The sequence below is a fragment of the Moschus berezovskii genome, chromosome 5 (genome assembly GCF_049115385.1).
Source record: "Moschus berezovskii isolate FMDL1 chromosome 5, NW_MosBer_1.0, whole genome shotgun sequence".
Classification (NCBI taxonomy): Eukaryota; Metazoa; Chordata; class Mammalia; order Artiodactyla; family Moschidae; genus Moschus; species Moschus berezovskii.
Window position 1 is genome coordinate 81,212,183 of NC_142464.1, and position 13,946 is coordinate 81,226,128.

Consider the following 13,946-nt stretch of genomic DNA (forward strand, 5'->3'; position numbering starts at 1 on the left):
TATATATATATATATATATATATATTTTTGCAGGATCTTAGTTCCCCAACCAAGGATCCAACCCAGGGCTCCAGAAGTGAGAGCACAGAACCCCAACTACTGGGCAGCCAGGGAATAGCCTCTAATTTGATTTTTAAATTGTCAATAAATTCATTTAAATTTAGACTGTATAATATTACAACTCAATAAAGTATTATATCCATACAATGTTCTTTGTGCTTCTCAATGCAGGTCACATAAAAAGAAAATGTGAAGCTGTATTTCATAAAAAAAAAAAAAAACCTTAGGTATGATTGAACAACAACAAAAACCTCACAACTGTCAGTATTTGAACTTATTTCCCTGCTGATTCATCCACATCATTTAATAAATATCAATTAGAGAAAATAAAACATTCCGAAAGACAGCAAGGGACTTCCTTTGTGGCTCAGCTAGTAAAGAATCTGCCAGCAATGCGGGAGACCTCGGTTCAATCCCTGGGATGGGAAGATCCCCTGGAGAAGGGAAAGGCTACCCACTCCACTATTCTGGCCTGGAGAATTCCATGGACTGTATAGACCATGGGGTCGCAAAAAGTCAGACAGGACTGAATGACTTTCACTTCACTTCAAAGAGAGCAAAATGAATAACTGCTGACACCCATAAGGTTTGGAAATACTCTGATTTCTAAATACAAACTTTTAAATATAAAATAACTTTAGTATTTGCAGTATTTTTAATAAGCTTTTCTACAAATACTTGCTGTTTCTGTAATGCACAAGATAAAATGAATTCTTTTTTAAAAAGTCATTTTTATGACAAATTACAACATTCACTATACATATCTATACAATTAATACGTTTTTTAAACTTTCAATTGCCAGTTTTCCAGTAAGAGAATTAAGGCAAAATGTATTCTTGTTGTCTAAGGTTTTCGTTTTCATTGACTGAATCATAAATACATTTGTTTCAATAGAGAATACTAAATGGATGTCCAAACATTTCTGGGACCACATAAGAAGAGGGCGGGGGGGAGGAAAATCTGGTAAACAGAATATATATGTAACGGGATCCTTAAGTTTTAAGATACGTGCTACTCTTACATCTGTAGAGGCTGCTATTGAGTCATGAGAGGTCTAAGGGACTCTTCCTAGGTTACTGGTTATTTTAAATACTTATAAATAACCTAAAAACTTAATTTTCCCGTATCCACCGGCTTCCTAACGTTCATGAAGCAACTACGATTAATAACAACGCACTTTTTACCCTTCAACACGTTTTTCCAATTGCTTTTTGCAATCATGCTATTAAGAAAAGCTAACTTATATCTGAAATAAGGTGCAGATAGTCTAACGCAGGATGAGTGGAGAGAGCACACTGGTCAAGTTTAATCTTTGCACCACTCCATCCCGCCAGACACCCCTAATTCAAATCCTAGGCCAACCGGTGGCTAGCCCGTAAGCTAAGCAAACCTGCGTGCAGGCAGCCCCAGCTGTCGCCGTACTTCTCCCTCACACATGTCCCCAGTGGATACCGCCTCCTGTCGAGACCCACTCAGAAGGCCTAGAGGTGAGAAGGCAGCGGGGAGGTCTGAGCCCATCCGGACCTTCTCCCGCCAGTCCAACCCCAAGGCGTCACTGTGAATAAATCAATAACCCCCAAGCTTTAAATCTGGCCTAGCCTTCCGAGATCTGAATGGCGCGGGTTCCCCCGTAACCTTCCGCGTCGCCTTGATGACGTCATGCGGGCGACCCGGCGCAGACAGCGTCGCTCTGCCCCGCCCCGCCCTTTCCCCGAGCTTCGGAGGCCACTGCCGGAAAGAGGTGGTCTTTTGCTAGTTGTGCTCATTTCAAATCTCTACTCCAGTCGCGTTGGATTTTGGACAGAGTTAGCGAGGACTTTGGAGTTGACCCCCTTGGAGTCGTACTCTTTCATACTTGCCAAGAAACTCTGAGCGAGAAACTTTAATTCGAAGCAACTAGCTCCTCGTTCACGATGTGGCTGGCTAGAAAGAGATCGCTTGGAGTTGATGCTAAGAGCGATGAAATCATTGTGAAATACAAAAGTGACTGGATTTCATCCACTGGACTTTTTTTTTTTAATAATAACTTGCCCTACCCTGCGGGGGACTATGCAGCAATGAAGCCTGCAAACGGATTCCTTGTCATAAGGCTGACATTTAAATTGGAAGAGGTGCATTTAAATGATAACTAAGAACATTTCAGTTTTCAATAAGAGTTATGTAGAAAACAGGTCTGAGGCAAGAAAGTTACTTAAGCTACTTATGCTCCTGAATAGCAGTCTTTTTTTAGAGGAGTTGGCGGCATGTAAGTTAATTATTAAAAATGTCAAGAACAATAATGGTGATTAAAAAAAAAAAAAGATACTGTGCTGGTAGCAGAGAGGAAACAGAAACCGAGTTCCCCTAAAACCAAGTTCCCTCACTGAGTTTATGATCAATCTCTCCCTCCATAACTGTATTCCCTATTTTGTCTCCTCTGACATCAATCTTGGGCTAACTGAATACTAATCAACCGGAGTCAGATGACTGTGTGTGTGAAGTTGCTCAGTCGTGTCCGACTCTTTGCGATTCCGTGGACTGCAGCCTACCAGGCTCCTCCATCCATGGAATTTTCCAGGCAAGGGTACTGGAGTGGCTTACCATTTCCATCTCCAGGGGAATCTTCCTGACTCAGGGATCGAACCCAGGTCTCCCGCATTGCAGGCAGACGTTTTACCATCTGATCCACTAAGATTGCTATTTTTGATAACATCATTAATGTACTAAAGTTGCTGTTGCAGATATATATACACATGTATGTAGGTAGGTATATCATCAGTAACATACAAATTCAGGTTGTTTCTCCAGGACAAGATGATCTCACAGACCTGTATCACCGGGCCAGAGAATTGTAAACTGCAGACAACCTGACTCACAAAACCAGATTAAGAAATGGTGGGGCTTCCCTGGTGTCTGGTGGTTGAGAATCTGCCTTGCAATGGAGGGGAGGTGGGTTCTATCCCTCCTCAGGGAAGTAAGATCCCACATGCCACGGAGCAACTAAGCCTGTGTGCCACAACTATGGAGTCTATGCACAGTGAAAGATCCTGCCTGCCGCAACTAAGACCCGATGCAGCCAAATAAATAAGTAAATATATTTTAAAAGTTAGAAGATGGTGATTAATCCCAATTTCTTTGTTCTTGCCCTTTAAAACATCCCTAATTTAAAGACCCAACATTCAGAAAACAAAGATCATGGCATCTGGTCCCATCAATTCATGGGAAATAGATGGAAAAACAGTGGAAACAGTGTCAGACTATTTTTTTGGGCTCCAAAATCACTGCAGATGCTGATTGCAGCCATGAAATTAAAAGACGCTTACTCCTTGGAAGGAAAGTTATGACCAACCTTGATAGTATATACAGAGACATTACTTTGCCAAACAAGGTCTGTCTAGTCAAGGCTATGGTTTTTCCCATGGTCATGTATGGATGTGAGAGTTGGACTGTGAAGAAAGCTCATCGCCGAATAATTGATGCTTTTGAACTGTGGTGTTGGAGAAGACTCTTGAGAGTCCCTTGGACTGCAAGGAGATCCAACCACTCCATTCTAAAGGAGATCAGTCCTGGGTGTTCATTGGAAGGACTGATGCTAAAGCTGAAACTCCAATACTTTGGCCACCTCATGCGACGAGTTGACTCACTGGAAAAGACTCTGATGCTGGGAAGGATTGGGGGCGGGAGGAGAAGGGGACGACAGAGAATGAGATGGCTGGATGGCATCACCAACTCTGTGGACATGAGTTTGAGTGAACTCCGGGAGTTGGTGATGGACAGGGAGGCCTTGCGTGCTGTGATTCATGGGGTCGCAGAGAGTCGGACACGACTGAGCGACTGAACTGAACTTAAAGACCAAGATGGGATGCATCTGAGACCTGTCTCCCATGCCCTTGCTTGGCACCCTGCAAATAAATCCTTAACTTTGCTGCAAACATCTGCTATCAGAGTTTGGCTTTCTGGATCACTTGCCCAGTTACACAAAATGATCAGGGTTTTGGTTTTGTTTTGTCTAGGGGAAGGACTGAGAAAGCAGTCTGGCGTCAACAAATGATGATATAAAGGAATGAGAACACAATGTTCTTGTGTCCTTAGGCATTGGTGGCAAGAAACTGTAGCAGTAATCGAGGTAAGAGATACCTCCACTTGCCCATGAGTATGTACCACCGGTCTTTTATTTGGTGTGTGTGTGTGTTGGGGGGTGGGGAACAGTGTCAGATGTGTATCTTTGCTTCTATATTTGGGACTGACACCATTATCCACCCAGTGAGTGGGGGAAAGAAAGCCTAGATACCCACCCCCACCCAACTTCTTTTTACCCTGCCGTATGCAGTTAGATCCTCTGTCCTCCTGTCTCCAGTCTCTAGAACACTGCCCAGCTGGCCATATAACACATTCCAGATTCTTGAATCTCCAAGAGGTGAATTCATCGTCTAGTGAGGGAGGGGCTTACAATCTGTATTCCTCCCCTGCCCGCCATCTGCATTTTTAAAATGCTAACTTCTGCTCTTACTTCAGGTGCTCTTGTTCAGCTTTTCCCTTAAGCCCTTCCAGTCTTGCGTGGCTACAGTAGGATAATTTAATTATCCTACTGTTACCTGCCAGGGTAATTTAATTCTGATATTGATGATAGCTTGTTTTGAGTTTTTCTTCCCCTTTCAGTCTCTATTTCTTCTGTTGGTTTTGGACTCTCATGTTAGAGTCTTCCACAGATGTCTGATAATAATACTTGATTATTTAAAAGTGGGACATTTAAAAGCTGATTGAAAGTTCTGAGTCCATGGGATATGTTTTTTGAAAACCAAGTGAGAAAAGGGCTGCAGAGGTTGGGAGGAGGTCTCAGAATTCAGTATAAAACTTTTCTCTTAATTTTATTCGAAGTGCCTGATGTCCTCAAATACAAGGACTCTCTGTTTTACTCTCTCCCAAATAAAAGGGCTTTCAGAGTTAGGCTTCTAGGTTGATGGGTGGTATCATAAGGGTATAATTCATTCCCAAGGGAATTGCCAATCCTTTCTTTTAGTTACCCTCTTTATCCTTATTTGCAGAAACCAGTTTCTCAGTTTTTTAGGGCCCTGATGGCTCAGTGGTAGAAAAAAAAATCCACTTGCCAATGCAGGAAGGGTTCAATCCCTGGTCAGAAAGAACCCCTGGAGAAGGAAATGGCAACCCACTGCAGTAGTCTTGCCTGGGAAATCCCATGGACAGAAGAACCTGGCAGGCTACAGTCCATGGGGTCCCAAAAGAGTTGGACACAACCTAGCAACTAAAACAAAATGATGTAAATAGTATTGCTTACTGGCTTTGCTCCCTGCTGGTTTAGTCTTTCAGTTCAGTTGCTCAGTAGTGTCCAACTCTGCGACCCCATGGACTGCAGCATGCCAGGCCTCCCTGTCCATCACCAACTCCCAGAGTTTACTCAAACTCATGTCCATTAAGTCGGTGATGCCATCTAACCATCTCATCTTCTGTTGTCCCCTTCTCCTCCTGCCTTCAATCTTTCCCAGCATCAGGGTCTTTTCAAATGAGTCAGTTCTTCACATTAGGTGGCCAAAGTATTGGAGTTTCAGCTTCAACATCAGTCCTTTCAATGAAGACCCAGGACTGATCTCCTTTAGGATGGACTGGATCTCCTTGCAGTCCAAGGGACTCTCGAGTCATCTCCAACACCACAGTTCAAAAGCATCAATTCTTTGGCGCTCAACTTTCTTTAGAGTCCAACTCTCACATCCATACATGACTACTGGAAAAAGCATAGCCTTGACTAGACAGACCTTTGTTGGCAAAGTAATGTCTCTGCTTTTTAATATGCTGTCTAGGTTGGTCATAACTTTCCTTCCAAGGAGTCAGCATCTTTTAATTCATGGCTGCAATCACCATCTGCAGTGATTTTGGAGCCCCCCAAAATAAAGTCTGCAACTGTTTTCACTGTTTCCCCATCTATTTCCCATGAAGTGATGGGATCAGATGCCATGATCTTAAGTTTTCTGAATGTTGAGCTCTAAGTCAACTTTCCTTTTTCATCTTTCATCAAGAGGCTCTTTAGTTCATCTTCACTTTCTGCTATAAGAGTGGTGTCATCTGCATATCTGATCTTTTCCAAATTATCTGAGCCCTTTGCTTTTGGTTTCAGAATTTTGTTATCATCTTCTATCCTTGAGTTTGTGACCCTAAAAAATCCTTTTACTGTCATTTTCAGGGGGTCTAAGTGGAAGCAAATGTAGAAGACTATGTTCAAGATACCATTTTTACCTGGTAATCTACAGTGATCATTCTAAAACATACATCAGAGCAGTCACAGCATTCTTAAGAACCTTCAGTGGTGTCTCATTGCCTACATGGCATCCAGACTCTAGTAAGGCAAATGAGATAGTTCTCACAATTGACCACTGCTTTCTCACCCCACGCTCCACAGTCCCCACACCTGGTACTGTCAGATCCAGCTATAAGATGACCCTAGTAAGTCTTCTGTGGAGAAGGAAAGGACAATCCACTCCAGTACTCTTGCCTGGAAAATCCCATGGACGGAGGAGCCTGGTGGGCTGCAGTTCATGGGGTCACTAAGAGTCGGACACAACTGAGCGACTTCACTTTCACGCATTGGAGAAGGAAATGGCAACCCACTCCAGTATTCTTGCCTGGAGAATCCCAGGGACAGAGGAGCCTGGTAGGCTGCTGTCTATGGGGTCGCACAGAGTCGGACACGACTGAAGCGACTTAGCAGCAGCAGCAGCAGCAAGTCTTCTGAGCCTGCCAAACCCTTATCAAGTTTCCACACCTGTGCTTCGGCTGGGTCACAGGCTAAAAACCCTTTCTCTCCCCACACTGGCTCGATGAACAGTTACTCCTCTTATGGAAACACAGCTTCAACATCGCCTTTCTTCAAACTTTGTATGAGAATTTAGCTATCCTCCTCCAACCCCCATCCCATGAACCTAGCATATTGCTGGAAGCAATTGGCCATGGACCCTGAGTGTCCCTGCAAATTCTTACTAAGTATGCAAAGAACACAAGGTACTGACTGCTTAGAGTGATCGATCTTCAGAGCTGAGGTAATGTCTTCCCCAAGTAGCAGGCTTGCTTCCACTTATTGTAAAAGGAATGAATCCCCCCAAACTTAGTACTCCTTTTCCTGTACCACCACCCACTTTGTGTGTAGACATCCATTTATGTCTACCTCGGTCACCCAGGGGGACTTTGGAGGCTTGGAGAGCCATCAAACAGGATGCTCTGGCCACGAGTAATGAAATTTTCTAGTCTTTAACCCAGGAACCTCATGTGCACTGCCATGAAACAGTAACAGGTTACTTTATTAGCTTTTAAATAGGGCACAAGCCTAGACCCTTCCCAAACTGTGACTAAACACTTGTCATAGAATCTATAGCAGCTGCATTGTTTCCAAGTCTGACCTAATTTAATCCCTCTTGACAGCAGAGACTCATGTGTTTTGCACCTGTTTCCTGAGTATCTTTTTATTCTTCTGCATCTACTACATGGTCCCCATTCCCGATAATTAAATACATACCCCAGTATTTTGCTGATCCTTTGCACATTTATTGGTACATTCTTATTTCTTCTCTTCACCTAGTTCCCAACTCATCTCTCAGTTGTCAATGTCATTGTTTCTTCCGAAAATAAAAATTATTTCAAAAATAATTTTCAAAGTCCTCGATCCTACCCTGAGACAAGGTTAGGTAACTTTATGTGCTCCTACAGCATCACAGCCCATAACATGGTTGGGACTGTGTTGTGTGATTTACTCTAAGGGAGCTCAGCTGCCCAGGTGAAGGCAGAGGAAAGATTGACGGGTGGCTGAGTTCATTCAGGCTCAGTACATTTGCCTGGCGACTGAAAAAACTGGAAGGATGAGGAAAGTCAGGCTGTTTGCTAGAATGAGCCCACTAGAGTTCTCTAGAGAAACAGAACCAGTGGAATAAGTGGAGCTTAAGAAACTGGCTCAAAGAATTGTGGGGGCTGGCAAGTTTGAAACCTAGGGCAGACCCACAGGCCAGAAATTCAGGTTAAGAGTTGATGTTGCAGTCCTGAAATAGCTTGGAAACTGGAAGGGCTTCTAGGGTGCAGACCCAAGAATTCTAATTCAGGAAACTGCAGTCTGTTCGTAAGGCCTCAACTGACGGGATGAGGCCCACCCACACTATGGAGGGCAATCTGCTTTATTCAGTTTACTGATTTAGAGGTTTATTACATCTAAAAAATACCTAGACAGGTGTTTCAACAAACAACTTGGCACCAGAGCCTAGCCAAACTGAAACATAAAATTAACCATCACATCTAACATATCCATCAGTGAAGCCAAACAAGCAATTTTCAATGACTGAGGAAGGGTGCAAGGACCAACCTGGGTCTCCTTTGTGTCATCATTTTCTGTTTGACATAGTACAGTCAGAAATTCCAAAACAGTTAAAAGAAATGATTCCTGCCATCCAACAACTGAGCTACGTAAGAAGACAATTTCTGCACACAAAAACAAGTTTACATTGCATGTTGCTGTTTATCCTGAAGTGTCTGTGCAGTTCTACTGTTGAGGGGTCTGGATTTTCTCTTTGATCAACATGAGGGCCATTTTCCTTAGAGAAGTTGACTATACCTACTTGAAACCCAAAGAAAGGCATGAGAAACTCACCTGATGCTCTAGGGCAAGATTCTGAGCGGCATTGATATTAATATGATTAAGTGGATTAAGTCTGTTAAAGCACACTTTGCTAGATTCCAGGGAAGTAGAGATGATACCTAAAATTGGTACAGTAAGAAGTAGTACGAGTTAATTATTTAAAACACACAGAGATTAATGACAGAAAAAAATATTTAAAATGTGGATGCACTACAGAAGACTGGTGATGGCCTCTGCTTTCTTCGCTTTAACTATATGCATGTATTTTTATTGTTCTTGTTTTTTAGAAGTAGGACCCTGGTGTCTTTATTTTTATTTTGTGATTTTTTTTTGGCCATGCTGTAGGCATGCAGGATCATATTTCCTGACCAGGGATTAAACCTGTGCCTGCTGCAGTGGGAGCTCGGAGTCTTAACCACTGAAGACTGATAAGTCCCCTGGTATCTTTATTTTTAAACAGACTGTTTTTAAAGTAGTTTTAGGTTCACAGAAAAACTGAGCAGAAGGTACAGAGTTCCCATATGCCCCCTGTGCTGTGCTGTGCTTAGTCGTATCCAACTCTTTGCAACTCCATGGGCTGTAGCCCAGCAGGAGCTCTGTCTATAGGGATTCTCCATGCAAGAATACTGGAGTGGATTGCCATGCCCTCCTCCAGGGGATCTTCCCAGGGATCTCCTGCATTGCAGGTGGATTCTTTACAAGCTGAGCTACCAGGGAACCCCCCCCATACGTCCCCTACTCCCACACATAATAACCTCCACGGTTATCAATTCCACCCCACACACCCCGAGTGGTCCATTTGTTACAGCTGATGAACCTACACTGACACATCATTATCACCCAAATTTTCTAGTCTACATTAGGGATCATTCTTGGTGTCATACACTCTATTTAGTTCAATTTAGTCACTCAGTCATGTCCAGCTCTGTGCGACCCCATGGACTGCAGCATGCCAGGCTTCCCTGTCCATCACCAACCCCTGGAGTTTACCCAAACTCATGACCATTGAGTCGGTAATGCCATCCCACCATCTCATCCTCTGTTGTCCCCTTCTCCTGCCTTCAATCTTTCCCAGCATCAGGATCTTCTCCAATGAGTCATTTCTTCACATCAGGTGGCCAAAGTATTGGGAGTTTCAGCTTTAGCATCAGTCCTTCCAATGAATACTGAGGACTGATTTCCTTTAGGATTGACTGGTTGGATCTCCTGTAGTCCAAGGGGCTCTCAAGAGTCTTCTCCAACACCACAGTTCAAAAGCATCAATTCTTTGGTGCTCAGCTTTCTCTATAGTCCAACTCTCACATCCATACATGTCTACTGGAAAAACCATAGCTTTGACTTGATGGACCTTTGTTGGCAAAGTAAAGAGAACCTGATATATTCTATATTCCATATATATATGAGAACCTGATATATTCTATAGGTTTGGACAAATATATAATGACATTTATTCACCATCATAGTAATACAGAAAATAGTTTGACTATCCTAAAAATTTCCCCTGTGCTTCAGCTATTCATCCCTCTCTCCCCACCAGCTCCTGCAACCACTGATCTTTTTATTGTCTCCATAGTTTTGCCTTTTCCAGAATGCCATATAGTTGGACTCATACAGTATGTACTCTTTTCAGACAGGCATCTTTCACTTAGTCTAGCCATTTAAGTTCACTCCATGTCTTTTCATGGCTTGACAGCTCATTTCCTTTTAGGACCAAATAATATTCTATTGTCTGGATGTACCGCAGTTTATTCATTTATCTACTTTATTTTTATTTTAAAGACTACTCCATCCCAACAACACACACAGTTTGAAAATCTAAGCCTACTCTTCTGTGACACCTTCCCTATTCTTGCTAGTGTTTCCCAGAACTTGGCCACTATCATAGTGCTCACTTAGCACTGCATTTCTAATTACTTTATTCATCCCTCCTACTCCATCAGCAGTTTGCCTGGCTCATAACAGATGTCCTATTATTGAAATGCCTGAATCAGAGAAATAAGATATAACTAGGTGATGCCCAGAATGGATCCTGGGTATGACTGTTACTTTGCTGTTCACCATGATGCACTACCTAAAAATCTCTATTTAGAAAAAGTACACACACATCTATGTACTCATTACATGTATTTATCACCAATGCATCACAAGCAAGTCGCAAAAAGTAGGCTTAGTTTAGTTCACAATATAGATTCTGTGAAAACACATTTCTCATTTTCTCTGCAGCTTACCAAACCTATATAAACTTAAAGCAGCTAAACAACATTTGAGATTACATTGATATAAAACTGTAATTCACATTTCAGAAACTTTTGAAATAAAAGGTCGTGGTGGAGAAAGAGTCAGAAATCTGTAAAATTACTGAAGTGTCACAGTACCAGTTTCTTTTCTAAAAGCATCTCAATAAAACCAAAAACTATGGAAAACACAAAAGTCAAATCAGAGATTTTTGGTTTAGTACTTTCCCTGAGTCTCTTGTTTTATTTTAAAAAATCAAATGTAAAAAATATAAGTAAGGCTAGTTCAAAAGCACCCAAAGGTCTCGCCTCCTCCATGTTGCCACAAAGATTACATTGAAGACCAGAGGCTACATACACAAATGGTCCCAGGGCGTTATTCAAATGCCAGTGTTCTTGTGTCCCCACCACAGGGTTATGTGACCACTGCTGCCTACCACATATGGGCTTAAAGAGCTGTCAACAGTTTCTCTTGGACTGCCATGACACAACATATGAGACTAAATACTGAACGAAGACAAAAAGACTATGGTTATTAATAAATATTATAATTCTAGGTGGATTTGGACACTATGTACACCACATCAAGGTAATGCACCTAAAAAAACACTTTTATGTTTTAAAAATCTTACATAAGGGCTGAGGGCAATTCACCTCAGATATTAACAAACAGTTAAAAAAAAACAAACTTTAAAAAAATCTAATTCATTAGATCTCAATAAAGTAGAACAAGTGGTAAATTAATGAATTAATGCTTGGAATTAGATGAGCACACCAACTGGAAAAGATTCTTGTCTCTTTGTTCCTTAAAATTGGCCCCTACACTGTTTCTACTTGATCACGTCATTGCATACACGTTTGCAAGTGATCAAGCACTTTATTAAAAGGCATATAATCCAATGAAGGATAAATGTTTGTTAGAATCTAAAAAAACTTATCTTTTACTTCAAATGTACTAGGTTACTTCCTGTGCTTCTACCATAAGGGCACCAAGTAGTATGGATCATATTAACACTTTCTAGTCAAATGTAGGAAAATTTTTTGCACAGACAATCTGTTTACAATCAGAGCATTTCAAAGCTAGGTGGCAAACCACTGCTGTATGTCTCCATTTTGAAATCCTGACTGCAGACCAACAGCCAACATTTCAAAAGCTAACTCACTGTCTTAAAATTGGGAGGTGGAATGATGGCTCTAACCACCAAAATAACTGCTAGTTATTGAATTTAATAATATAAACACCTCATCACACAGGTGAGGAAAGTGAGGCACAAAAGGTTTTTTTTTTTTTTTAAGAGAACTCTAGATGATAGATAACCTTGGGGTATAATGGATTCAAGTTTAATTGAATCTGATGTATGGAATTGTATGATATATAATGAACAATGAAATCTTGCATCACAACACCTTAGTCTAACCTCTTGCAAACTCTTTAAAGCATGGACCTGGCAAATGACACTTAACCACTTGTCTTCTCTAACCAAGCTAGCTAATGCTTGAGTGAAAAAACAAAACAAAACACATATTGTTGTATTAAATGCAATTAGCAATGTTCAATTATGAAAATATTTCATAAATGAATTTCAATAATTCTTAAACATTCCACAAAATTTCCTAAGAACCTGTGAGAGTATAATACCTGGCAATCTCTCTAAAACAGAAATTCACCCATCTGCTACATTACTGCTGATGATCTGAAATGTACATGATCTCTAAAAAATAACAGTACTGAATAAAACTGAAAGGATCATCCAAGTTCCTAGATAATACCAAAGTATTTATCCAGGATTACTGAATAAATCATAGCAATTTGGTGTTCTTTTCAGAAAAAAAAAAAAAAAATCTCAAAACTTATAACACAAGCATGTGGCATTTCACATTGTACCAAGTGAGTAACAGTGAATGGAGGTATAACCATTACAACTTCTTCACAAACTTTTGTGTCCTGAAATATCATGTCTGCCCCTGGCAGCTACCATTCCAATTCCACAGGGTATTTTCCAGTCAGACAAGCTGTACAATGATCATTCTTTTCAAAACATTCCAGACCATTCCCATTTTCTTGAATCATAATATCTTCCTTTGTACAATGACCACTGTTTTCAAAACATTCCAGACCATTCCCATTTTCTTGAACCATAATGTCTTGCTTTTTCACTCTCTGTTTTTTCAATGTTATTCCTTCTTGTACAGATGAAACCAGTCCTTCTACTGACAGATACACAACACTGTTTGCTCCTAAAGGGGGAAAGAGGGGGAAAAGGTCATGACACTTCCTTTGGAAAGGAACAACTGCCTAACAGAGAATAGTTACAAACAGAAAAACATAAGCCAGAATAAAAATTTCTCCTTTAGCCTCTCTTTTTTTTTAAATTTCAATTATTTACTTATTTATTGGCCTCATGGCTTCTGAGATCTTAGTTCCTCGACCAGGGATTGAACCTGGGTCCTCAGCAGTAAGAGCTCACAGTCCTAGCCACTAGACTGCTAGGGAATTCCATCCTTTAGCTTCTCTTAAAAAAGGAGGGTGGGGTGGTGGTGGTGGCTGGATCATCAATAAAACACAGGGTCTTTATTATTTTTTTTAATTTTAAATTGGAATTTAAGGGATAACATAATTTAAAATAGCACTGGAGAATTTGTGTCTAAAATGGATTCAGAAGGCTTCAGGAGTCAGTTTTCTTGAATAATAGATTTTGAAGTCAGGAAGATCTGGGTTCACATTTAAGCTCAAGGTCATTTACTTTTCCCAGGTCTATATTTTTCATCGATCAGATAAGGGAAATACTAACTATAGCATTTTTGTAATATTATTACAATAATATAGATAAGGTCCTGGCAAAGAGTTGAGGGTTCACAATGTATCAGTCGGGTAATGTTCAAATACTTAACTGGTAAGGTACAGACACAACCAGGCGTGACCAGTCAAAAGAAACACCAGCCGTAAAGCAATGATACATGGATAAACATGTAGATGATATTTATAGTTTATACCTCACCTGAATTTGAAAGGTAAATGTCTTCCCAGGATGACCTCCATCTG

General features: G+C 41.0%; 1 protein-coding gene across 2 annotated transcripts in view; it reads right to left on the reverse strand.

The window, feature by feature from the left end:
- Window positions 1–10,774: 10,774 nt before the first annotated feature.
- The window catches only part of PPAT (phosphoribosyl pyrophosphate amidotransferase), a 38,317-nt gene continuing 35,145 nt past the window's right edge, over window positions 10,775–13,946 (reverse strand). For both annotated transcript variants that reach the window (XM_088836357.1, XM_055434416.2), the window contains one exon: window positions 10,775–13,141. In XM_088836357.1, the coding sequence (XP_088692483.1) occupies window positions 12,876–13,141 (266 nt within the window). In that variant the 3' untranslated portion in view covers window positions 10,775–12,875. The remainder of the gene's footprint in view (window positions 13,142–13,946) is intronic.